Source organism: Spinacia oleracea, chromosome 3, assembly GCF_020520425.1.
Source record: "Spinacia oleracea cultivar Varoflay chromosome 3, BTI_SOV_V1, whole genome shotgun sequence".
NCBI classification, from domain to species: domain Eukaryota; kingdom Viridiplantae; phylum Streptophyta; class Magnoliopsida; order Caryophyllales; family Amaranthaceae; genus Spinacia; species Spinacia oleracea.
The window spans coordinates 22947399-22973325 of NC_079489.1; the positions used below are offsets into that span (position 1 = coordinate 22947399).

The following is a 25927-nucleotide window of genomic DNA, read 5'->3' on the forward strand; positions in this document are numbered from 1 at the left end:
TTTCCATCACTTATAAACATCTCCTATTTTTCTTTCTCCATTCAAATCCTCGTTACCATATTATACTTTCTATGTTTAATCAGAGTATCGGACGAACGCAGACAAAAGAAAACATTATAACAAAGAAAATAGCACATTTAAGGCTGGAATTGGATACATTTTCATCAAAATGTTGTACCTTACAGACTTACTGTAAACTAGACGCTAAATGTGAAGGGGCCGTAACCAAAACTACAATAAATTGTCAACAATAGAGCTACAAATGAGGTAATATGGAGGGCCAAAATTTATCTGCATGTAACCTACGTAAAAAGAATGCTCAAAATTTTAGTGTTGCTAACTTTGTGTGTTGACGAGAAGAGATCGCAGAAAAGGTAGCCTGCCCAGGATAATACACAAATAGACAGGCATCCCACTCATCTGATTCTGGTAGCTTCTGCAATGAATAGCTGTTGTTGTTCCAACTTATACTTGGAAACACTTCCCCAGTTTATACATCTGTAAGAAAGTCTGCAAGCAAAACTGCAACACCAAAAGAATTAGTAAGTCTGATAAATTTAAGACCAATAAACAAATCAGCATTAAAGACATAAAAGCTGAACTGATGATATAAACAGAATACAACCTTATCTGGGAAGAAGTGGTTGTCTATCATCATGACCTACACGATGACTAGCCTGAAAAAATATATTTTGAATTGTATTTTAAAAGATGCATGGAGATGATAAAAGAGGGAAATTTCGGAATTAAGAATCTTATACGAAGTACCAACCTCCTCATTAGCTCCCGCTGCCATATCTATGAAGGGGTCCTTTGACCTGAAATACCACAAATTATATCAGCTCTGTTCATGAATTATCGTGTTCAACGGTCAAAAGGTAACCACTTACCTGATATTGTTCTGTACATCCACTAATTCTACAGCGTTCTCCTGTTCATCTTTCACTTTGGAAAGAGGTGAGAAAAACTGTAAAAGTGAAAATTTAATCAGTGACAAGGGAAAGTTTGTCATATGCAAAACCACCACTTCCTGCCTTCATTTTGTTTCAGTTACCTGATGCATTGAGATGAAAACTATAGAAATCCCCAGCATAAAGTTAATTGTCAGCTTATGGCCAAACATAGCGGCAGAAGCAAAGCCCGTAAAGATTGTGGCAACAGTTGAAGAATACTTCTTCAAGATTGTGTCTGAAAAAAGATAATAAGCAAATTGTCAAACACAAGAATGGAAGGAAACTACATGTTCTAAACTGCAAGAACGTCTGATACAGAGCTACCACAGCAACGCCAAGATTAATGGGCAAATACACAGGAAGACGCCAACAAGCCGACACGTAAATCTAATTACGCAGTAAAACGAAGAACAAATTCCAGAAGTGCTTGCCTGCATATTTAAAGAAAAAGGAAGACAAGATTCCTTGCGCTGCATTGTTGCATATTAGAAGCATTGTAGCTTTTGAATGTCCCTCAAGAATGTTAAAGCTGCTCGGGCCTGAAACATTTGACCCAATTTAAACTATTAGAGAGGCATATCAACAAAATAACACCGTACCTCTTCTTCCTTCAAGGCTACAACCCCCTCCTTAAAAAGAGAAAAGACCAGATGCAATGCATGAAAGAAATATACATCATTTATATGAATCAGAATGTTAAGTCATTCAGAGATGTGTATATCGAGTAATTGGGATGTGTGGGAACACCTTGAGAGATAGAACTACAGATGAAGATATTCGAAGGAAAATTTGGGTTGCTGACATTGAGGAGAAGATAGGGGAGAATCGGCTACGATGATTTGGGTAAGTGAGACGTCTACCGGAAGATGCACCAGTTAGGAAAGTGGAAGAGGGATGATGGGAATTTTAGAGAAAGCCTGGCAATTTAAAAACATAACGTGAAGAAAATGAGTTTGCAAGAGCAATGAACACTAGAAAGAAGTGAAAGGAGGAAGAGGATCTTTGTGATATTCCACAAAAGATTTTCTTGGTTCATGCATCCGACCCTTCATTTTTCCTTTTGGGAATCAGGCTTTGGTATTGTTGTTGTTTTTGTGATCCACAAATAAAGATCCACAAAGACTTCAAGAAAGCATGAAAATCTTAGAAGCAGCATCAGAAGTTAATAAGAGAAAATGCAATAGTTGAAAACACGAGAAAAACAGAAAATCCATCCAAAGTAGAACATAAGATAAAAAAGTGTATTCATTTTTCACATCCGAGTCAATACAGCTCGTGCAAAACTTGATTTAAGCATTCTGCACCAGACTACTCAAACATCTTATAACACCAGAAAGGCGGAAACTATAATGGTCAAAAGTATCTGGCACATACATCGTCAAGACAAACAGTTTCCTTTTCTTTCTTTTTTTGACAAGGAAATAAAAAACTAGATTAGCCTTAAATAGGAACAACCTAACTCATCCTTTAGGATGATAGAAGATTGTTTCGTATCCTTCTAACTCAGGATTCAAATATAATGCTAACTACTATTTTGCCACATAAAACAATTATTTCCGGCAAAAAATACACCTTTCACCATTTGAGTTGCAAAATACTCCCCCTTGTCTCAATTTAATTATCACACTTTCCTTTTACATCCGTCCTAATTTAATTGTCACACTTTCTTTTATAGCATAGACCACCAATATTTTATTACCTTTCCTTCCCAGTTCCCACTATCAAAAGTTAGGACCCCACACCTTCACTCATCCAATTAAAAAAATCTTCAATTATCTCCCATCACATTTACTTTTCTATTAAAATATACTCCTTCCATCCCACATTACTTGTTACACTTTCCTTTTCCATCCGTTCCACATTAATCTCTCCATCCCACATTACTAGCTAATAAAATCTCGAACCAAAAAGTTTATCTCACAGATTCAAGTCAGTCAGCGATGCAACTAAAGACGTGGTCATACTCACTCTTGGAAGATACAAGTGAAATGAATTCCCCCTCCCCCTTCTTGATAGCATTACTTTTTTTTGTGATTTTTCCCCCGACATGATGCATCTATTTCTATTTTCTTCATCTAAGAGGGATCCTTTTCATGGGGTTCTAACTGAACATAAAATCTTAACTGAACATAAAATCCTAGTGACGGAAAGACAAATGAATCATAAATCAAAGTAACTCTCCACAGTACAAAACAATATTGGATAAAGGTGATCTTTCCCTAGATTCTCTTTTTCAAAGGATTCGCAGGACCAAAAAAAACTTCTAGCACTGGATTTTCCCTTTCTTTCGTCATTTTATTCTGTTCTTCTCTTTTGCACAAAATTTATGTATGTTCCGCTTGATAGATTTTACACAAATGCAGAAAGCACAAATTGCAAGCTAGAATTTTTTTATTTTTTTTTGCATAAAAGAAAAGCAAAGAAGCTTATGAACCTAACAGTGATACCTTTTACCAATGCAATTCCCACTATGGCCAAGAAGTTGAAGATTGCACCATATCCATATAAGAATAAGTTCTGCAACAATACCAAAGTTGATGTTAAGATAAATCTCAAAATACTGTATCTCAGGGAATTAAATACGCAAAGCCAGAGCATACAATATGTTCAATACTTCAATGTTACCCTAAATCAATTATTTGTCCAGAAACAACATTATAATTACTTAAAAATCATCATACTGCATAAAAACTCAAAGGTCAAATAATAATCAAGATCAAAACTAGAACCAGAACGTGGGACAGGGAAGCCACTGCAACATTTTTCTTTTGCCCACTCATATTCATACATTCTGGCAAGAGTGTTTCACATGAAAAATAAAAAATAAAACCGTATTTTAATAGAAATACAACAGTTATTTAATGGGCACCCTGCAGCAGTTACATTAACAAAAACTTGTATTTAGTATTTAGTATTTAGTATTTAGTATTTGATACTCATGACGTGATGCTAGCCCCTGATTGTAAACTGAACTTTTCGAGAACATGTAAATTTATTTTATTCACAATACATTCTTGACATTATGTACCAAAACCTGCTCCCAGAAAATAGAGTCGATACATCAAGCATGCAGTTTAAATTAACTAGTGAATTTTATGGTACTATTTGAAGACATGCCAGGTTTTTGGATATCCAATACCCAGAAGAACTAATGCGATGATAGAGGGACTCCAAACTAAGCAGCTTGTACACTTTGACCCTTGGTTGCTTCATTTCTAGATATTTCAGATATGCACTGAGAGCAAAGAATAGGAATACAAAAAGCCACAAAAGAAAAAAAAATTACCTGAAGGTATATGCTAGTATCATATTGACTCTTTAGAGCATACTCATTAAAAACTGAGGCCAAAGATGGAACTGTAACCTGCAGATTGAGTATGTACATAAGCATAAATAGTTATATTTGTTTATATAAACCTAACCAGGTAATGACAAGGTGTATTCAATCAGCAATTTGTCACTTACAAAGATCAGTGTATAGACGTATGCTGCTGTTGCAACTGGAAGTCCCATGGCAGCAGCACCCTCAGGTCCGGAAGGACCAGAACGCATTTGGTTAACACTAATGCCTATTAGTAGCAGAGCGAGAGCTTCCCACTAAAATATTAACAATAAACAGGAGCCCAACATTGAAGTTTAGTGTCCGTCCTAAGCACAGTTCAAGTGAACTACTTTGTATTGTAATGCGTAAGCTCGGTATAAACCATTTTCAAAATCATTTAGATAACTCACCTGAATAATAGAAAATTTACGTTTCATTACCATCCTTAGCAGAACAGCAATTACCAAAACCTGCAAATGCGAAACCAAAGATAGCTATGAAGAAATGTGAATGACAATAAAACAACCTTAGTAACATAAAAATTTAAAATTAAAAGCATTTAAGACATTATCCCACCCCCTTTATCAGGATCCCAGCGGGGTAAACAACAGACACAAAAAGATAAAGATAAAAGGAACAAGAAAATAATCAAAGAAGAACAGAGGGAAGGGTGGGGGGGGGGAGGGGGGGCGAAGAGGGGAAGCAATTCCTAAACCAAACGTCCATGTCATATACGTGAACTGTTGTGTTGGCCATTTAAATCCTGCATATGCTCAAGAAGTCAATAGTCAATATTTTTTTGTTGACTTATTCCTTTCGATGTCAAAGGGAAAGCTCGTATTAGAAGAAGATACAGTTTTGACCTTAACTTAAACCTCAGATCGGTAGTTTTTTCAAAAAGAAGAAACAGAAATATGAAAGTTCACACAACTAATCTACTATTCTCCCACCCAAAAGATGTTCATAAATATTCAAGAGTTTAGTGTCGCTGCTATTTCACTTTTTTCCCAGAACCCCTTCAAGTGTTGTTTGTCTTAATGAAAATCATATAGAGCTTATTAGAAAGTGTACATGTTAATAAAGAAAAAGGGAAAATAAATATAACAAATGAATAAGTTCAAACATCTGTAAACGTACCTTCAAGTTGCTGAGCATCTTCACGGTCGAAGGATTGAAATATAACTGTAGTAAGAGATATCTAGTCAGCATTTATACATAACAGTGTCCAAGGTTGAATAAAACAAGAAACAAACGAAAAGATAAGTGCTACAGCTATACATATCAGCATCAGATGACATACAGCAATAACACATTTGAAAATGGAGTATGCAACCACGCCAACCAGATACTAGGACAGAAAGGGAGAAAGGCATAAGATGCAATGACTAGACATGAATCAACAATCAAATACCATGCATCCTTTTTCCATGCAATAAAATCTTCAAAAATTGTTTGAAATTCACTTTCTTACATCAATCAGAGAGTATATCAGCAAACGACTAGGGCTTAGCTAAAAATGGATAGCAAGAACTAAACTTTGAGAAAGGCCATCTAAGTCAATAAACTTCATTGCAACCTATAACGTCAGATTTCAGTGAAATTTAGACCTGCATACTTATAATCTCTGCTCTTTTACCCTCTTATATCTTCCCTCTTTTCCTTTTACTCTTTTTTGAGTACCATCATACTCCCCGCTCCCATTCCCCCCTACCCACCCAGCCAGTGAAACACCCAGTCTATCGAGTACAAAATAGAATCAAACCTAGCCTTTCGATTCCTCTACAGTATTGTCTCGGTCCTTTGATCTAATTCGCATTAATTCTTTGATGGCCACCAATGGGACGAGAGACCTTCTAGGCTCAGAGGAATTACCTAACGCCGACGGATGTAATGCTTATCAAATGATTATTAAATTTGTTGAAGCAGAAAGTAGATCAACTCAACCAAAGCCATCAAATGGTCGAGCATTCAGTGTAGTCTTACACTAAGTGTGCAAAGAATCAGGAACATCATTTGTCTCAGGTAACAATAAACAAGGTACTTCTCCTCTCAATAAGTATTCTCTGATTTACATTCACTTATGTAACAGTCTCCTAGGTATATGTATTCTACATTTTTAGGGGAGAAAATTCATTAGAGATGAAAAAAGACATTACATGGAGGAAGGACAAGCAATCCTACTGTATCTATAAAGGCACAAAAAACAACTCTTGTCTCATATTACAGCTGATAAATATATTCCTGGATGAGCCTTGTCAGTGTGATCCCAATGAACTTTTAAAAACAACTCTTGTCTCATATTACAGCAATCTCTTCCACAAACAAAGATCTTCCCATATCTCTCTACACATCACCCATAACCAAAAATAAATAATCGAACTACTATAGTATCTTCTGCAGGAATGAGACCATATGTTGAGAATACAAAAAAGACACATAAGGTTGCAGGAGGTGATACAAATATTCCACCCCTGTTTTGCAGCAATATGGTCACTGGACTTATCTAAAGCACCGAAAAGATGGTTCCATAAAGAGGATGGCAGCTTACAATGGAAGGACAAGTAGTGCCTCATCTCACCATTAAAGAATTGCAAAACACAAACATTTGGTGCCACCTACCAAGTACCAACAACCAAAATGGATCACTGAACATGCATCTTTTGGTACATTGCGTTTCCACAACACAGCTCCCCATTCCACCCACAAAATCTTGAAGTCGATACACCTATCATGATTTACTGTACTCCCCTAAAAGCACTCATGTTGCCCAAGTTTACTCACTTCAATAATTTACCTTTAAAAGTTTGCTACCGTGCTATTCATTTTAAAGTAAAGTTACATCACTGAATTAAATAAAACTAGCAAGTCAACTTTAAAGGTCAAAACTTGAAACAAAGTGTCATCAATTCACAGAAGGCAAAAGAACACCTAACAGTTAGGACATGAGCTAGGAAAGAAAAGTAGCATGGGCATGAGCGCAATGAGCACACCAGAAATAGCTTACGGTCACAGATTCCATGATACAAAACATTAGCAGTATCTACAAACGAATTACCTGCATAATAAACTTGAGATAGTTGTTAACTGCGTACAGAAGAGCTGGAACAGCAAGAAGCACATTGTTGCGAGCAGCCTGCAGGAGGTCAGACGTACAGTAAGGACAAGACACATGTAAATTAGCAAAGAGACACTTCGCAAACAAGTACATCGAGCAACATCACCCATGCACCAAAGAAAGCCACTCAGGATTTTTTTATTTTAATTTCCTACACCTGGGAGGCATCTTTGGTGCACTAAGGATGGTAACTAACACAAATAACATCCCCGTTTTAATGACTCATTAAACATTTAAACTACATTGACAAACTTATCCAGATGCAAGGTTGTTAAGATTGAGCCTTTAACAAGATGATGGGTTTGTTTTGAAGAAAGAACAAAGTGACATATTTTCAAATGGATACTTCAACTTAAATAATTTCTATTTTGTAAAAATCTTACGCCGCGCAGACTTACCTCTCAGCATATGCCAGCAATGACTATTACATCTGATCATGCTCACCAAGTTCATTCCACACCCTAGCCATTCTTTAACCAGAACAGAATCCAAGACAACTAAAGTGTATTGCTTCAGGATTTACAACATTTGTCGTGAGAAAAAAAAAGCAACCTAGTTGATCCATATTATCGCTGTGTCTTAAATGACTACCCAGTCACTGAGTTTGAAAGGTACTAAACTATAAATCTTACCCTAAAACCAAAACCTTCCTATGTCAAATTACAAAATTGCTTAAAGCTTTACGTATCCTGTCCCAAGAAAAAAATTACCTAGTTGACCTGGACCAATCACCATGTCGCAATACAAAAGGCTAAGGAAATTTTTTAATGTGACCTTAATTCATAGCATCAATCCCACATAAACAACAAGATCAAAAGATAAAACTGATTATGCCGTCAAGCTAAAAACAGTGTCTTTTAGTCATTGGGTGAGCAAGAATCCTGGAAGACTAAAGAAATAATGAAGATCATAATAGTTTAGTACCGATCTAAATAGACATCTGTTTGATTCACCATAACAACTTAAAATTTCTCATGAGGGACCCAGGGGATACTGCTATCCTCCTGGCGTTCTTTGCTGTCCAGCAAAGGCATACTGAGCTAAAAAGAACATTAAATTGTACACTACAAGAGGGAATTACAATTTACAAGTGTGAATGTTGTGACATAATAAAAAAAAAATACCTGAACAAATGTGGAGACAGATAGAAGAGGCTTTTCTCCAACTTTTTGATGTCTGGCCTGCAAACGTTACCAGTTACCAGAGTAGATAAGTCAACAATATGAAAGAAAAAGTTCCCCAAAGTACAGATGTGAGCAGAATAGCCTAACTTCAAAGTAAACTAAATTGGTAATAGTTATGGCAATGTAGCCCCCATAACTATCCTGAAGTAACGTTTTTCAGTTTTCCCTCTTTCATCTTGAAGTAAAGTCTAACATGAAAAAATTAACTAAAACAGTAAAACTACTACGGAGTAATTGTTTAGTTTTCAGGCAAAGAAACTGTAATGCATCAGGTAGCCTACATAGGGGAAGGGCCAGGGTGTAGAATATTGGCTGAGTCAACTCGAGGCTGCCGGTACGAGATATGCCTTTTGTGCCGGAGTTTCCAAATACCCCAAGATTTCGGGTGTACCCGCCATTTCGAACAGAAATTCGGCCGCATCTACCATTATCGGACAAGATCCAAAAAAATTCCGAATTTTTTAATATTAGAACCCTAAATCTACAAAATTGAGAGTACAACTGACCATAAAGTGCAATTGATTAGCCGCAGCAGCAGCAGTAAAGTAACCCATGGTCTCACAAGAGACTCTTTCATTGCCGTGAATCTTCATTGAGGGATGCACATCCGGCAATAGCAGAGGAGAGAGATATTATAGGTTGTTTCGTGGAATTTTAGTATTCGTGTGTTATATTTTTCATTTTTTTTTACTAAACATGAGTTGTTGCCCACGTGATGGAGACTCATTAAGTGAATGGAATGGAAGACAGTTGTAATCCACACTTTTCATTTTTTACTAGGTGTGGGATGATTTTGTATAGGAAGTAATGGTTTTAACTTTTCAAACGTTAATTTTTTTTTTAAAACCATATTCGGACACAATACCACATTTAAAATAAAATTTGTCCGCAACCCGATCCGCGACAACCGCAACCACTCCGTTACCACATCACCGCAACCGTTCCCACAACTGTGACCGATTCCTCATTTTTACACCATGGGAAGGGAACATTAGGAAGTGTCATAATAATTCAGTTACAGTTATTAGTTAATTAGTTAGCTTGAGAAACAAGAAGAGAGTAGTTATTAGTTAATTAGTCTATGAACAAAGAAGTTTAGGGAGAGAGAAGGTTATTATAACATTGATGAGATTTATATCTACTTTGATAACTTATTTAGGGAGCGTCCAGCCACTTGAAGCTGAGATAGTACTCTATTATTAGGTGATTTGATCGCATCGAATGCAATCAACTATTGCTATTCCTTAATTTTCTTCTCGATCTTACTTTCACTATTTTCTGATTTTCAATTCTATAAAAGAAACATTCACATTGGTGGGTATTAGAAGATTCAGTGACATATCATCCAGTGACCAAAAAATCCTACTGTTCAAGATATCCTCTTTGTCAAGAAATAGTTCAATTCACATATCCAGGGTTTACAATCTAAACCCTAAATCTGCAAATCAACCCATCAGGGGAGGCTAAACATGTCCTAGGGTCATATTTTCCTCCTCAGTTTCGGATACGACTTTGAGGTCATATCCTATGTCAAATCAGGTTAACAAGAGAAACGACCATGGTCAACTTTGTCTTAAACATCATAGAATAGGGCCAAGCAGTCTACGTAGAGCACTTCTTTATACAGAGAAGACTATGACTCATTCTTTAGGTTCAGGACCTTTTTTTCCTTCTAACTTTCCTATATGTATATCATCATTCCTTAATGCTTCTTTCAGGTAGAGGGCCCGTTGTTATGTTACATACTTATAGTCACCATCAGGGGCCGCTCGTGTAGGAACTTAATGCCACAAGATAAACAGATGCAAGAGCAACTCTTAATCCAGCAAGTGTTCTCATGTCAATTATCCTATTTCTAGTTTACAGTCATATCTATTGATAATATGAGATCTACCCAACATAAGTCATCTTACAGCAGTATGCTCAGGCCGCTAAATACAGCAATACCTAGGATGTAATTGTTTGTGGGATTCCAGAGAGGTTAACATGTATAGACTATAGAGTCATAGACTTGTGCCCATACCCCCATGCCAATTGAAGCTAGTGCAGAGCTGATTCCGTTTTAGAGTGATATGTTATCAGAATCATGATTCAAGGTGACATCAACAGAAGAAAGCACATTAAGGACAACCAACAAGTGAATTAATCAAGACAACTTGAGATGTCATCTTTAGCAAAGCACCCTACCCAAATAATAAAATGCATATATGAAGTGATGGAGACCAAAACTTTGTTTGTCTCCTCCCCCCTGTGATTTTAGTAAATAAAAAAGGTGGGGGAAAGACAGACCATGCGGAGTGAAGAGAACTGTTCAGAGCTTGACACCATACTTCAGCCAAAAAGAAAAAGTTGACAGAATTCATAACTAAAAAGATTAACAAGTTTACCTGAATCAAAAGCATAACAATTGCAAAGATAACCTTCATAATCTCGGTCAAGAAGTTGACACTGACTGGACTAAAATTGAATTTTCCATCCACCTTGGACATATAAACCAGAACAGGCTGGCAAGAAAAGAAAATTGACACACATGTCAATTGTAAGCTTGAAGATGTTCGTACATTCAAATAATGCAAGAGTATGAACTGCTAGTTGGTCAAGCAGCTTAAATTAAGTAAGTGCAATTAGACTTCACAGCTAACTTCAGTTTTTCATCATGTTTTAGTTAAGTGTCCATAAGTTATACCATATTCAAGTGTCTGATTCAACCACTCTAAATTAAAATGAAAAGTTTGAGTAACTCAAAACTTACAACTAAAACATATCGTCACTTACCTGCAAACCAACTAAAAAACAATCCCCAACCACCAAGAGGACGTTAAGAACACGTTGCTTCGATGAAATCTTACTCCTATGCCGGTCATAGGCCCTTGATACGGTTTTGGAGGTAGGCGATATTATTTTTGAGTGGCACACACTACATTCTACCACTCCGTTCTTCATTGCTTCAAATCTTTCCACGGAGCTTCGGCCGCTAAATCAAATAAACAAGTCAAGACTACATTCCACAGACTTAAATCTAACAGTAAACCATAAAACTTATTCACAATTAATTTATTTTAAGGGAAAAAAAAAACCACTATTACATTGATTTACTTGAAGTTAAATAGTTCAATCAGATCTTATCAAGAACTAAACATAAACTTACAAAAAAAAATAACAATTAAAACGATCAAATCCTATAATATAATGCACCGACACCCAAATCCAACAAATTCCCAACCTGAAACTTACAATCAAAAGAATAAGAGACAAAATCCAGATCTTGGTAACACTGAAACGCAAAGTTTAAACCTTTCTACCGCAATTGATCAAACTCAAAGCATAAATTTACTACAAAAACTTTTAAAAAGTTTACCTCGAAGATTTGATATGATCCAGGAGCTAAGAACTCCGGAAACAGAGTAATCAGCAAACCGGAAGTCAATTTTCCGGTTAGATCGTAGCTTTATTGCCGGAAATAGGGAAAATTTCCGATCAAATTTATAAAACAAAGCACAAAATGAGAAGGAATTCGGCAATTAGGAAATGCAATTGAGGAAGAGTTGAATTGAATTGAAATTGAAAGTGAAAAATTGAACTCCGACCGACTAGAAGAGGAGAGAGAAAGAGAGAGATGCGTAGAATATGCAGAGAGAGAAAACTCGTGGGAGTTTGAGTTTTATTTGGTTTAAAGACTCCACTCTTTTGCTTACAAATTACATCATCATATTATTCATATCAATATAGTTTGATTTTGTATTTGATTTTAATATTGCAATTTTGGAAAGACAATAGTATTATCAATTATGATTTGTAACGTGGTTGGACTATTGGTCTCTTTAGTAGTTAGTTGAGTTCAACCATGTTTTGGCTTTCTTCAATAAAGATTTGTCACTCGTATCACAAATTCTCGTAAAAGATCGTTTAATAATTAGGCACAGTATTTGGTGATTTCTTATATATTTGATTTATATTTCTAAATATCATATCACTAATAGTTTAAGATACACCTATTATATCAGGAACTAAATCAATTAAATTAAATCTCTAATCTTAAAGGATATGATTGCATTATATTTATTCAATTTGTTTCCTTTATTTCCTGGTATCTTTCCTAAATTATATGCTTACATATTTCTTTATTATTAGTGCAAGTCTGAAATAAAAATGACCTCTTATTCCTCAAATTTTTTTATAGACTTTCACTATAAACATATATAATTTCACGAATATTTACATTTAATATCAATATAATTACTTATTTCATTCCCTAAATATCAATATTTGATTTTTAAACTATTCACACGAGACTGTTGGTCATCTTTTGTGATTCATACGTAAGAAAATTTGTAATACTGTGAGATCTTTTTGTTTCGTATCGATATATATGTTCTAGATATCAAAGTCAAGTCATGTTTTGGAGAACATAAAGCCGTCAACTCAATTGGTAAAATCGTCAACTCAAATGGCAGTTTTTCCTAGTACAAAGAATAGCATTTTTCCTATCTAATAACCCAGCAATTCAAATAGTGGTTCATTTATAGTAAAAGTTTAAAACCACTAAGTGTATTAGTGGTTTATGATAAAAATAACACTTTTTTATATTCGTTGATGTTAAGGCTATGGTGGAATTTGTTTTTGTCAAAGGGGTGTATTATGGGATTTTAGGCATCTTTTGGCGTTATTACGATAAGTTGGTCGAAGAAATGAAATCAACGCAAACTCAAATATTAAAGAGGAAAATTCAATTACAAAAATCAAAACTAGAAAATATATCATGTCTCACATAACCAAATTAGATTGGCAACATGTGGTTTTGTTCTTAAATTGTTAACAACTAGATTAGTGGGTACAACACCAAATGTATTTAGAATATGATCTAAAACCCAACAAACTACAAGAACAAAACTTTTTTATCGAGTTAGTTTGGGCTTGCAATTTAAAAAGGCAAATGCTAATAAGCACACGGGGAATGACGTTAGTTAAAATATACATTTTTGTTGTTTCTATATAACTTTGCCTTTAATCTATTACATTGCAAAAAAAAAATCCGCCAAAAGTTTTTTTTTTTTAATCCTTTTTACTTACTATTTATGTATCAAAACAAATATTTGTTATAGATTATAGAAATAATATATGCCACATAATAATAATTTTCTAAATAAGATGTTTTTGTACTCCGTAATATTTTAGTGAATCTTTTGGATTAACCGAAAATATATTACTCAATATTTTGGTCAGGTCAGCATATTAGTATATCGAACATTTTGGCAAAATTAGCATATCAAGCATATAAAATATGCAATGTAGTAGAAAAATATTGCATACTCCGAATTAGATGATTAAATGAGTATGTTCAAGATTTATTAATTATGCAGCAACTTAAAAAGAGAAATATTTGTCAAATATATTATAAAAAAAATAGTCAAAGAATTTTAGAACTCTAGAGAATCCAAAACCAATAACGATATGTATGTCTTATGTACCATCCTTCTATATTAGTCATTTTATTTACTTGATTTTTTTGTTATTACTTATAATACTCCATATGTAAGTCAGAATAAAAAGCAAGATCTCAGTATTTTGTGAAAAAAGAACTCAATACTATTGCTATTTTTGCCGCTAATTCGGGACACATTAACTTCATTAAAATCTTCTCCATTACCACCAAGCGCACCAACTCAGTCCACAAATATTAATATAATGCATCAAGGTCACCAACATTTTTCTACCGAAGCCATCAAACACATATTGTAGACATGCATGGCACTAAGGCTGAACTTTTTTTTTTGACAATAGCTAATCGAGAATTTAAAAGTTATACAACTAGCTAGTCTATCGGACACGTAAAAGATAAACAAAGGGAACGACACTTGTTGGCAATCTCGTGTGCCCTCTGGACTTGTTGTCGGACAACTTTAAGGACACCACATTCTTTAAATGTAGAAGCGATCTCCTTGATTTCTGCTATCGGCTAGATGATGGTAACATTCTTCTCTCTAGAAGGTGTCTCCAAGTTTGATATTAAGGTTACTGAATCCGTGAGGACTAGTACCTTGTCAATCAGTCTTTCCTTGCACCATTGTATGCCATCAAGACAGTCTAAAGCTTCTGAGTGAAGAGGGGAATGGGCTAGGCCATAAGAACCACCTACATCCCTTGCTGTGCCTATTGGTATATCCGAAACTGCCCATCCTGTGCCAGCTCGTTTGGTCTGTTTATACCATGAACCATCAACCTGCAAAACAAAGTTAGGAAAAAAAGAGCGCTCATTTCCAAGTTGTACTTGGTGGAAATCTGGTGGTTGGGTTAGTTGTTGAGAGACCAAGGAAGGATCTCCTATCCTGCTCTACCTTGATTGTTTTTGTAGGTGTTGCAATCACCTATCTCCTTTATGATACAATTCAGCACTCTCCTTGCATGACCAGATTCATTTGAGAAGATTCTTGAATTCCTAGTAATCCACAAGCTCCATAATGTTGCTACAAAGGCAACAATTCTCGAGCTATTCGTCACCATCCTCGCTATAGAAAAGCAGGATATAACTTTGTATCCATTCACCAAAGGAAATATATCCACTATTATCCAAGCTAAAAGCCAGAGGGCCTAACCCCCAAGTTAACTTAGCAAGGCTACAGGTTCTAAAGATATGTTGAGCCGTTTCACCAATTGATCTACAATAGTCACAAGCATTAGCAACTTCAATTCCGCGTTCAGAAATATTACCCTTTGCAGCTATTGCGTTGTGTAGCAATTTCCAAAGAAAAACTTTCCATTTGGGAAGAATTTTCAGTTTTCATATGAGTTTTGAGAAACTATCTGTCTGGAGTTGGCCATCCTCCAAGAGACCAGAAAGGAAAGCATAGCCTGATTTGATCGTAAAATTTCCGGATGGGTGATGGCTCCAGTATCTGAAATCTTCTTCATCCGACTTGGGAATTTCCAGAGATAGAATTTCATGAGCATCAAACCACTCGAACCTTTCTCGTACTAGTCTCGAGTCCCACATTTTGGACGGAGTGATAAAATCCTACACAAGCCATTTACTGGCTGGCTGAATCCGCTGATTCAATTTAACTTGTGGAATTCTACTATTTACCCAAGGTATGCTGATTGCCTTTACTGCCCGTCCATTTCCTATTTTCTATGCCATACCTTTCTCAAATTTCCTCACAGCATCATTTAGTCCCCTTCTTCCCCACGATTTTCTTTGTGCCATGACCAAGGGGTTAAGACCATTCCCAACCAAACCCCCTTGTGCACTTACCAATACTTTCGAAGCCAAGATATCTGGTTTGTGATGAAGTCTCAAAGCTTGTTTGAAAATCAAAGAGTCATTTAGGAGAGCAAATGACCTAATACCCAATCCACCCAAGCCCTTTGGACGTTGGATCATATCCCTGTTAACCAATGAACACCCCTATTGAAGGAAATAATGCCCTTGGTCCAAGTATGCATTCTATGATAAGTCTAATAAATGCGGTTCAGTATTAATTAACAAGTTAATAATTCAGTGAGATCAAGTGAGCTGAATGCCTAGCTAGAGGCCGCTTCAGTTCAAGTGGAATTAATGATATTAATCCACAGCTTACTCTTGACTGAACCCGTAGGGTCACACAAATAGTACGTAAAGGGATCAAGTATTTAATGGCATTAAATACTCTATCAATGGATATTCGGAATCGACGGATCTTGGTTTCAGTGGGAGCTGAGATCGTCACAGGCAAGAAATGAATACTCCGGAAACGATGATATTACCGGAAACGGAAATATGGATCGTATCGGAAATATAAATATTATCCAAGTCGTAGATGTTGCCGGAAACGGAAACATGGTACATATCGGAAAATATTATCGGAAATGGAAATATTACCAGAATCGGAAATATTGCCGGAAACGGAAATATTGTCAGAATCGGAAATATTACCGGAATCGGAAAATAATTCCGGAAACGGAAATATTAAATATTTGTTCGAAACGGAAATTAATTCCGGAATCGGAAATGTTAAATATTGTTCGTATCGGAAATGAATTCCGGAATCGGAAATTTAATCGGAAGCGTATCGTACGAATAAGCATCGGACGAGGCCTGCCGGACGAGGGCCCAACACGAAGCCAGGCCATCGCCCAGCAAGCCAAGCGCGCCACACAAACAGCCACGCCAGGCCCAGCGCAAGGCTAGGCCCAGCAGGCCGTGGCAGCGCGCACAGCGCGCGCAGCGCGCGCGGGTGCTTGCGTGGGCTTGTGGCTCGCGCAGGCCTCGCTGCGTGGGCTGCTGCTCGCACGCACGCATGGGCGGCCCATCGAGGCTGCCGTGTGTGTGTGCGTAAGTGTTTGTGTTCGTGCACGTTTCCTAAAACGTGCAGAGTTCGGTTAATGATTAAATTCCTAATTCTATTTGATAAATTAATTAAATTAGAGTTCTTGTAGGATTCTAGGTTTAATTAATTTGTATCTGAATAGGATTCCAATTCCCTTTCCATACCCCTATAAATATGTGGCCTGGGTTCACAATTTATAACGAGTTTCAAAGTATTCAAAGTGAGTTTTTGAGAGAAAAATTCAGCCACACATCTTGCTCAAAAGTGCCGAAAATTCTAGTACCTTAAGGGCGATTCTAGTTGGTCAATCTTAAGGCGGATCCGGACGTGCTGTGGACTATCTACGGAGGGACGACACTTGGAGTCCTAAAGACTTGTTCTTGTTCGGTTCAGGCGCAGCTAGGGAAGGCACGCAACAAAGAGTATGCATCTAAATTATGCTATATGATTATGTGTAAATAATATGTAATCCTGGGTTAATGGTTGTTTCCGCATGATTTATGTAATATCATATGTATCATAACCTAACAGTGGTATCAGAAGCCCCTTATTATTTTCATAATCTAAATTGCATAAACATGGTTAAATATTACAAATTTGCAAGAATTAAAAGGGGTGATTAATTTTCGTAATTGTTAATTAATTGCAAATTGCGTTTATTTAATTATACGTACACAGTTTTTCGGCAGTTTCTTCGTTACTCATCCAAATCGAGTGATTTTTGTGTCAATTCCGCATGTAAAAGGCATTCTAAAATTTTGACAAAAATAGTGTTTTTCTGCCGAACCCAGAATTTTCAAATTCGAAGCCTAACTATGACTTTTCGAAGGTTTTAGTTTTTCGAATGCAAAATTTCGTAAATTTAAGATGTTAAATTAAATATTTGCGATTCTTGTTGATAAATCTTGAATTTTTGATTGACCTACTGCATATGTTTAACAAGTTTGAATGCCTAGTCTTGTTAATTATGCAATCTAATTTGTAATTATGATTAATTTGTTGAAAATTAGAATAATTTAGAATTAATTTGATTTTCATAATTAATTGTAATTTAATTAGAAACCTATGATTAAAAACCACCATAAAAATTGTAAATTTATGATAAATTTTAAATTTTTATGACCTAGACTTGAATCCATAACAATCGGAAATCAATTGGATAATAAATTTTCGATTTTTTTCGCCCTAAAATTATGAAATTAATAATATTTATTAATTTGTCATTAATTTTATAAATTTTAAATTTTTTTATGCGATTCGTTCATATAACTTGCACGCACAAAGCAATGGACGCTTCGTGTTACCCTTAAGGGTGTTGTATAATGCGGGCATGCGACGACGAGCAAGGGAGCTCGTCGCCCGTGCGGCACGAATGCAATGAGCAAGGGCGTAGTGCACGAGCACAAGGCAGCAGCCCTGCCTTGTGTCGTGGGCCACGAGCAATGAACGAATGGGCATGGGCGAAGGGCGAGCCAAGGCAGTCGCGTGTGGGAAGCAAGCGAGCTGCGCCACAACGCGCACTGCCTCGCGCAAGAGCGCGCAGCCTCGCGCGCAGCGAGCGCAAGCTCGCGTGCCACGAGCGCTGCGCCCAGCGTTGCTCGCGCGCACAGCGAGCGATGGCTCGCGCGCACAGCGAGCGATGTCGCGCGCACAGCGAGCGATGTCGCGCGCCCAGCGAGCGATGGCTCGCGCGCACAGCGAGCGATGTCGCGCGCACAGCGAGCGATGGCTCGCGCGCACTGCAAGCGATGGCTCGCGTGCGACGAGCGCTGGCGCGCGCGCAGCAAGCACCACAGCGTGCGATGGCTTGCGATGGAGATGCAGCAGCTATGCGACGAGCGCATGGGCTGCGCGCATATGGCCAGCAATGGCTGTATGCGTGCGGCCCATGGGCGTGCAATGCGTAGGGTGTTTGCGTTACGATTAGATCGTTTTGAATGTTTAATTTGAAAATTTCAGTTCACGTAATTTTAATTAATTTTAAAATTAATAATTTAAATTATTTTCTTGGATTTTAATTTTGAATATTGTAATTATAATAAATGTTATTTATTCTAATTATTTTACTAAAATTAAAATCATGAATTAATTTAAATAACGACTGAAATTAAATTAAACTTTTTGGATTCAATTATAAATTTATATGAGCTTTAAATTTTAATTAAATTTGTATGTTTCCGGTTAGACTAGAAATACATTTTTATGTTTAAAATTAGTAAAGCATATGAATTTATTGGTTTAAGTGGGAGCGTATTTTAGTCATAAACTCTTGATTAGGTCTACAAATCCTTAAGGTTAAAACAACTTGATTAGAAATAATAAGGACTGAATAATTGGTAGATTATTGGTGCCCTTGATTAATTGCTGCAAATATTTACGTGATGCATAATGTGTTTTACTAACCAGCTATGTGGGCCATTCATGATAATGAATGGGTGAATGGTATATATTGTATATGTACTGTTTTGCAGGTTATGAAGTGACTAGTATGGCCCAAATAGGATAGAAAATATGGTCTGCGTACCATTAATTTGAATGTAATTGGTCTAAAGTATCAAAGTTATTTTTCAATTCAAATATGGTCTGCGTACCATCAAATAGTTGTAATTAGTTATAGCTTATCCTATTTGAAGAAAATGGTGCCTCCCACGGAGATTTTCAAGACAGACTTTGAAGTTAAAGCTTCAAGATGAAGTCGGGCCATACTAGATCACAAATATCTTATGCATGTTTTAAGTTATTTATTGCTTTTAAATATGTCTTAAAATGCATGAGATCAAAAGCTTGATTATGTTGCATGATTAAGGATTTTAGTTCACTTAAAATCTACGGATATTTCATGAAATGCCCTCGAGTTTTTCCATAATTCACCAAACGCCCATCAAGTTTCAATAATTCATAAAATACCCCTCACAATTCGTACAAATACCCAACATACCCTTACTAATAACGGACCGTTAGCCAAGTTTTCAATTCACCCAAATGCCCCTATTCTGAAACTTATTTCACCAAATGCCCCTATTGTGAAACTTTTTTCACCAAATGCCCCAAACTTAAATATAGCTATTTTGATGTTTCAGCGACTAGTTTTTGTGTTTGAAAGGTAGTTGTTGGTCACGGTCGACTATAAAAGCCCCTTTGCTGAATGGTTCTTGTAAGTTAGATGTTATTTTGATTTGCTTTGCTAATTTCATAAGATTTTTGTCATGAGTTTTCTTTCAAAATCATCATCCACACCCAATGAGTCCACATATATATTAGAGTACCTACCAAATTTTGTTATTGTGGTAGGAAATTTGTCATTCGAAGCTCTAATACAACACTCAATCCACAAAGGTTGTACTACAAGTGTGATCCTTGAAACAATCTGAGATGGTGAAAGGGAGTAGTTGAGCAAAAAAACAAGGGGCAACAACACGAAGGACAATGCGGGGGAAGCTTAGACGAATGAGAAAGTATTGAAAACAGGCGAAACAGTAAGATGCAAGAAGAATTGAAGCAAATGAAGAAGAAGCTAAAACAACAACAAAAAGTAGTCAAAGTTGTAATACAAATGGGGATATTGATGTTTGTAATTTTACTGTTTGTAATCACGAAGTAAACACAAGTAATGAGAAACAAATTCACATTTCATAAATAATTGATGTTGCATAATCTGCACAAAATACCAAAGTGGGAAGCATTTCTGTTTTTAGCTTCACTTACAAAACATCTTTGCACCAACTACATTTAATGTTATTTTCTACTCAACGAATATGTGCAAGATCAAAACAGATGTGCAAAAAACTACCCCAAAAAGCATTAGCAGCTATCCAGAAGAGCTTGTGGAACACCACTTCAACCTCCATTCCTACCACAATAACAAAATTTGTTAGGTACCCTAATATATGTGGAATGATTGGGTGTGGAAGATGATTTTGAAAGAAAACTCATGACACAAATCTTATGAAATTAGCAAAGTAAAGTAAAATAACATCTAAAATACAAGAACCATTCAGCAAAGGGGTTTTTATAGCCAACCATGACCAAGAACCACTTTTGAAACACAAAAACTAGCCGTCTGAACATCTGAATAGCTATATTTAAATTTGGAGAATTTGGTGAAATAAGTTTCCTAATAGGGGCATTTGGTGAAATAAGTTTCAGAATAGGGGCATTTGGGTGAATTGGAAACTTGTCTAACGGCGGACTAACGGCCCGTTATTAATAAGGGTATGTTGGGTATTTGTACGAATTGTGAGGGGTATTTTATGAATTATTGAAACTTGATGGGCGTTTGGTGAATTATGGCAAAACTCGAGGGCATTTCATGAAATTTCCGTAAAATCTAACCAACATAGTAAGAGCCTTAAGTTCCAAACTTAAAAATTGAGTTAAAAGGTGCCATGCCAAAATATACACTTGCTTGGATATCCTTTACATCAATCTAGTAATAGTTTTCGCTCAGCGAGGTGTTACTTATTGGTCCTAAAGGGGCAAGGTACACAAATAATTGTGAGTACATGTTAGTTTTGGTGAAACTCAACGATATAAGTAAGGAGTCCTTTTATGTCGTGGCAAAATCGATAGGTTTACCTAATAAGTTCTTAGACGTACCTATCAACCAAGAATAGTTTCTAGACTATTAGCAAAAGGCTTTTGCTTACCTAAGATGTTCTAGGATTAAGTCGACAAACTGTGCTTAGTTCTTCAATGATTTTAGGATCTTGGAATCATTTTATTCACACCTGCCGGAACACATAACTTGAATAAAATGCTTAATAAACATTGAATTATGCATGTATGCTAGAATTTAAGTTTATTAAGAGAAACTGTGAATGGTTATTTATTTGTTTATTCTTTTCAATTGTAGTTTTTAATATGGCAAACAACAATTCATTCAACATTCGATCAATTCTCGAAAAGGAGAAGTTGAACGGGAAAAACTTCCTTGACTGGCAAAGGAACTTGCAAATAGTTCTTATGCAGGAAGAAAAGGAGTATGTCCTAGATGAGGCGATGCCCGAAGCTGCAGGCGACGGGGTCACTCAGGCAGCCCTCAATCGTTGGATTGATGCCAACAAGGATGTGAAATGTCTAATGCTCGCCACCATGAGTGCGGATCTGCAGAAAACGTTCATCAACTCAGATGCTTTCACAATCATCAGTGAGTTGAAGAACATGTTCCAAGATCTGGCTCGAGTCGAAAGATTCGAGACTCATAGGCAAATTCTTGAGACCAAGCTTAAGAAAGGCGAGCCCGTAAGTCCACATGTTCTCAAAATGATTGGACTCATTGAGAATATGAGTCGGCTGGATCAGCAATTTTCTCAGGAAATGGCTATAGACACCATCCTCCATTCTCTTCTTAGCGGGTATGATCAGTTCAAACTGAACTACAGTATGAATAGTCTGGACAAAACGCTCACTGAGCTTCACGGTATGCTGAAGACCGCTGAAAAGACGCTCAAAAGTGATAAGCAGGATGTGCTTATGGTGCGTGGGGGCAAGTTCAAGAAATCTGGAAAGAAGAGGAATGCTAAGAAAGGTGGCAACAAGGCCAGCCCAACTAAGCAAACTGGCGTCAAATCTGTAAAGAGGAAGGTCAGTCAACCCACTTCTGAATCCGAATGCTTCTACTGCAAGAAGAAGGGGCATTGGAAGAGAGATTGCTTGAAGCTAAAGGAAGATCAGAAGAACGGAACAGTCGTTCCATCTTCAGGTATTTTCGTTATAGACTGTATACTTGCTAATTCAACTTCTTGGGTATTAGATACAGGTTGTGGCTCACACTTATGTTCCAATCCACAGGGACTAAGAAGAAGTAGAAAGTTAAGCAAGGGTGAAGTCGACCTACGAGTGGGAAATGGAGCACGAATTGCTGCATTAGCTGTAGGAACCTACTATTTGTCGTTGCCCTCCGGGCTAGTTTTGGAACTGGAAGAATGTTTCCATGTTCCAAGTCTTACTAAAAACATCATTTCAGTTTCTTGCTTAGATGCTAAGGGATTTTCCTTTTTAATAAAAGACAATAGTTGTTCGTTTTATTTTAAAGAGATGTTTTATGGATCTGCTAGATTAGTCAATGGACTTTATTTATTAGATCACGACAAACAAGTATATAACATAAATACCAAAAAGGCCAAAAAGGATGATTCAGATCTCACCTATCTGTGGCATTGTCGATTAGGCCATATAAACTTGAAACGCTTAGAAAGACTTCAAAAGGAAGGAATTCTAGAACCATTTGACTTAGAGGATTATGGTAAATGCGAATCATGTTTACTTGGCAAAATGACAAAGCAACCTTTCTCTAAAGTTGGAGAAAGAGCAAATGAACTATTGGGTTTAATCCATACAGATGTATGTGGACCAATGAGTACAAATGCTAGAGGTGGTTTCAGCTACTTTATCACTTTCACTGATGACTTCAGTAGGTATGGTTATGTCTACCTAATGAAGCATAAGTCTGAATCCTTTGACAAATTCAAGGAATTTCAGAGTGAAGTAGAGAATCAATTAGGCAAGAAGATTAAGGCACTGCGGTCTGATAGAGGCGGTGAATATCTGAGCTATGAATTTGATGACCATCTGAAAGAATGTGGAATTCTATCAGAGTTGACTCCTCCTGGAACACCACAATGGAACGGTGTGTCGGAACGGAGGAACAGAACCTTGCTAGACATGGTCAGGTCAATGATGGGTCAGGCCGAACTTCCATTAGAATTTTGGGGACATGCACTAAATACAGCTGCACTCACTATAAATAGAGCTCCGTCTAAAGCTGTCAAAAAGACTCCATACGAATTATGGTTTGGAAAGCCTCCAAATGTGTCTTTTCTTAAGATTTGGGATGTGAAGTATACGTCAAACGATTAATTTCAGACAAACTTCATCCAAAATCTGACAAATGTATCCTTGTGGGCTATCCAAAGGAAACAAAGGGGTATTACTTCTACAATACATCTGAGAACAAAGTGTTTGTTGCTCGAGATGGTGTCTTTTTGGAGAAAGATCATATTTCCAAAATGACAAGTGGGAGAAAAATAGACCTCGAAGAAATTCGAGTCGAACAACAAACTCTAGAGAATGCTCAAGATGACATTCAGGATGAAACTCAGAGATCTTTAGAAGAATCTGGTGAGAATCATGGTCAATCTAGAAATGTTACCCCACGTAGATCGCAAAGATATAGATCTCAACCGGAAAGGTACTTAGGTATTTTGACGAACGAGAGCTATGACGTTCTATTACTTGAAAGTGATGAACCTGCGACTTACAAACAAGCTATGACGAGCCCTAGCTCCAAGCAATGGCAAGAAGCCATGCAATCTGAATTAGACTCCATGTCTGAAAACCAAGTATGGGATTCGGTCGATTTGCCAGATGGCTATCAAGCCATTGGAAGCAAATGGGTTTTCAAACTGAAAAAGGACAAGGATGGGAAACTTGAAGTTTTCAAAGCTAGATTGGTTGCAAAAGGTTACAGGCAAGTCCACGGTGTGGATTACGATGAAACCTTTTCACCAGTTGCAATGCTAAAGTCTATTCGAATAATGTTAGCAATCGCTGCATATTACGATTACGAAATATGGCAGATGGATGTCAAAACTGCTTTCTTAAACGGCGTTTTAACAGAAACTGTGTTTATGACACAACCTGAAGGTTTTGAGGATCCAAAAAATGCTAAATAGGTATGCAAGCTAAAGAAATCAATCTGCGGATTGAAGCAGGCATCCAGGAGCTGGAATATACGTTTTGATGAAGCAGTCAGTGACTTTGGTTTCATCAAGAACGCAGACGAATCTTGTGTATACAAGAAGGTCAGTGGGAGCAAAATTGCTTTCCTAGTATTATATGTCGACGACATATTGCTTATCGGAAATGACATTCCTATGTTGAACTCTGTCAAGATTTGGCTTGGGAAATGTTTTTCGATGAAGGATCTAGGAGAAGCACAGTACATATTGGGCATCAAGATTTACAGAGATAGATCTAAAAAGATGATTGGACTTAGTCAAAGCACTTATATCAATAAGGTGCTTGATAGGTTCAAGATGGCGGACTCCAAGCGAGGCTACCTACCCATGTCTCATGGAATGACTCTAAGCAAGACTCAGTGCCCAAAAACACTTGATGAGCGTAGACGAATGAATGGGATTCCATATGCATCATTAATTGGTTCAATAATGTATGCTATGATATGTACACGCCCAGATGTTGCGTACGCACTCAGTGCTACGAGCAGATACCAGTCAGACCCAGGAGAGGCGCATTGGACTGCTGCCAAGAACATTCTGAAGTACCTGAAAAGGCACAAAGATGACTTCCTGGTCTTTGGTGGAGATGATGAATTAATTGTTAAAGGCTATACGGACGCAAGTTTCCAAACCGACAAAGATGATTTCAGATCACAGTCTGGGTTTGTCTTCTGCCTCAACGGAGGAGCAGTAAGCTGGAAAAGTGCTAAGCAAAGCACCATTGCGGATTCTACAACTGAAGCGGAGTACATTGCTGCACATGAAGCAGCAAAGGAAGCTATATGGCTAAGGAAGTTCATAGGTGAACTTGGTGTAGTCCCCTCCATTAAAGGACCAATAGCCCTGTATTGTGACAATAACGGAGCTATTGCACAGGCAAAAGAGCCTAGACACCACCAGAGAGTCAAGCATGTACTTCGTAGATTTCACCTTCTACGAGAGTTCGTTGAAAGAAAAGAAGTCGAGATAAGCAAAATTGGAACTGATGACAACATATCAGATCCATTAACTAAACCTCTGCCGCAGGCGAAGCACAACTCGCACACTGCAGCTATGGGAATCAAGCATATTGGAGAATGGCTTTGATGTCTCTGTTTAATGTTTTAAAGTTGTAGAGTTTAAATCTTTGTAAAACATTTTTGGTTAATCATTCACAATAAATGAAAAGAATTCATTTTTCCATTTAATTTGTGGTTTATTAAATTATGAGTCCCTTCAATTTGACGATATATTCAAGATAGACTGTCAGGACCAGTCCTGTGACTAAGAAATGTCTATCAAGTGAACTTGAATGTCAAAGGTTGAAAATGG

At 36.9% G+C, this 25927-nt stretch overlaps 1 protein-coding gene across 1 annotated transcript; it reads right to left on the reverse strand.

The window, feature by feature from the left end:
- Window positions 1–98: 98 nt before the first annotated feature.
- Window positions 99–12279, reverse strand: LOC110776834 (CMP-sialic acid transporter 3). The gene is made up of 16 exons (XM_021981392.2): window positions 11933–12279; window positions 11350–11548; window positions 10962–11078; window positions 8515–8571; window positions 7331–7408; window positions 5413–5457; window positions 4686–4745; window positions 4419–4550; window positions 4240–4317; window positions 3401–3470; window positions 1385–1492; window positions 1055–1188; window positions 891–967; window positions 773–818; window positions 626–677; window positions 99–522 (listed from the first exon to the last, which is right to left on the reverse strand). The coding sequence occupies exons 2-15, from the start codon at window positions 11515–11517 to the stop codon at window positions 627–629; spliced, it is 1221 nt and encodes a 406-aa protein (XP_021837084.1). The 5' UTR covers window positions 11518–11548; window positions 11933–12279; the 3' UTR covers window positions 99–522; window position 626.
- Window positions 12280–25927: the final 13648 nt, after the last annotated feature.

What these genes read in the sequence shown, in the direction of transcription:
- LOC110776834 (XM_021981392.2), bottom strand. Translation starts at nt 11,517, where the DNA reads ATGAAGAACGGAGTGGTAGAATGTAGTGTGTGCCACTCAAAAATAATA. An exon ending in AGATGCTCAGCAACTTGAAG is followed by an intron (nt 4,746 to 5,412) that starts GTACGTTTACAG and finishes TCGCATTTGCAG; the next exon opens with GTTTTGGTAATTGCTGTTCT. An exon ending in GGGAATTGCATTGGTAAAAG is followed by an intron (nt 1,493 to 3,400) that starts GTATCACTGTTA and finishes CAAATGTTTCAG; the next exon opens with GCCCGAGCAGCTTTAACATT.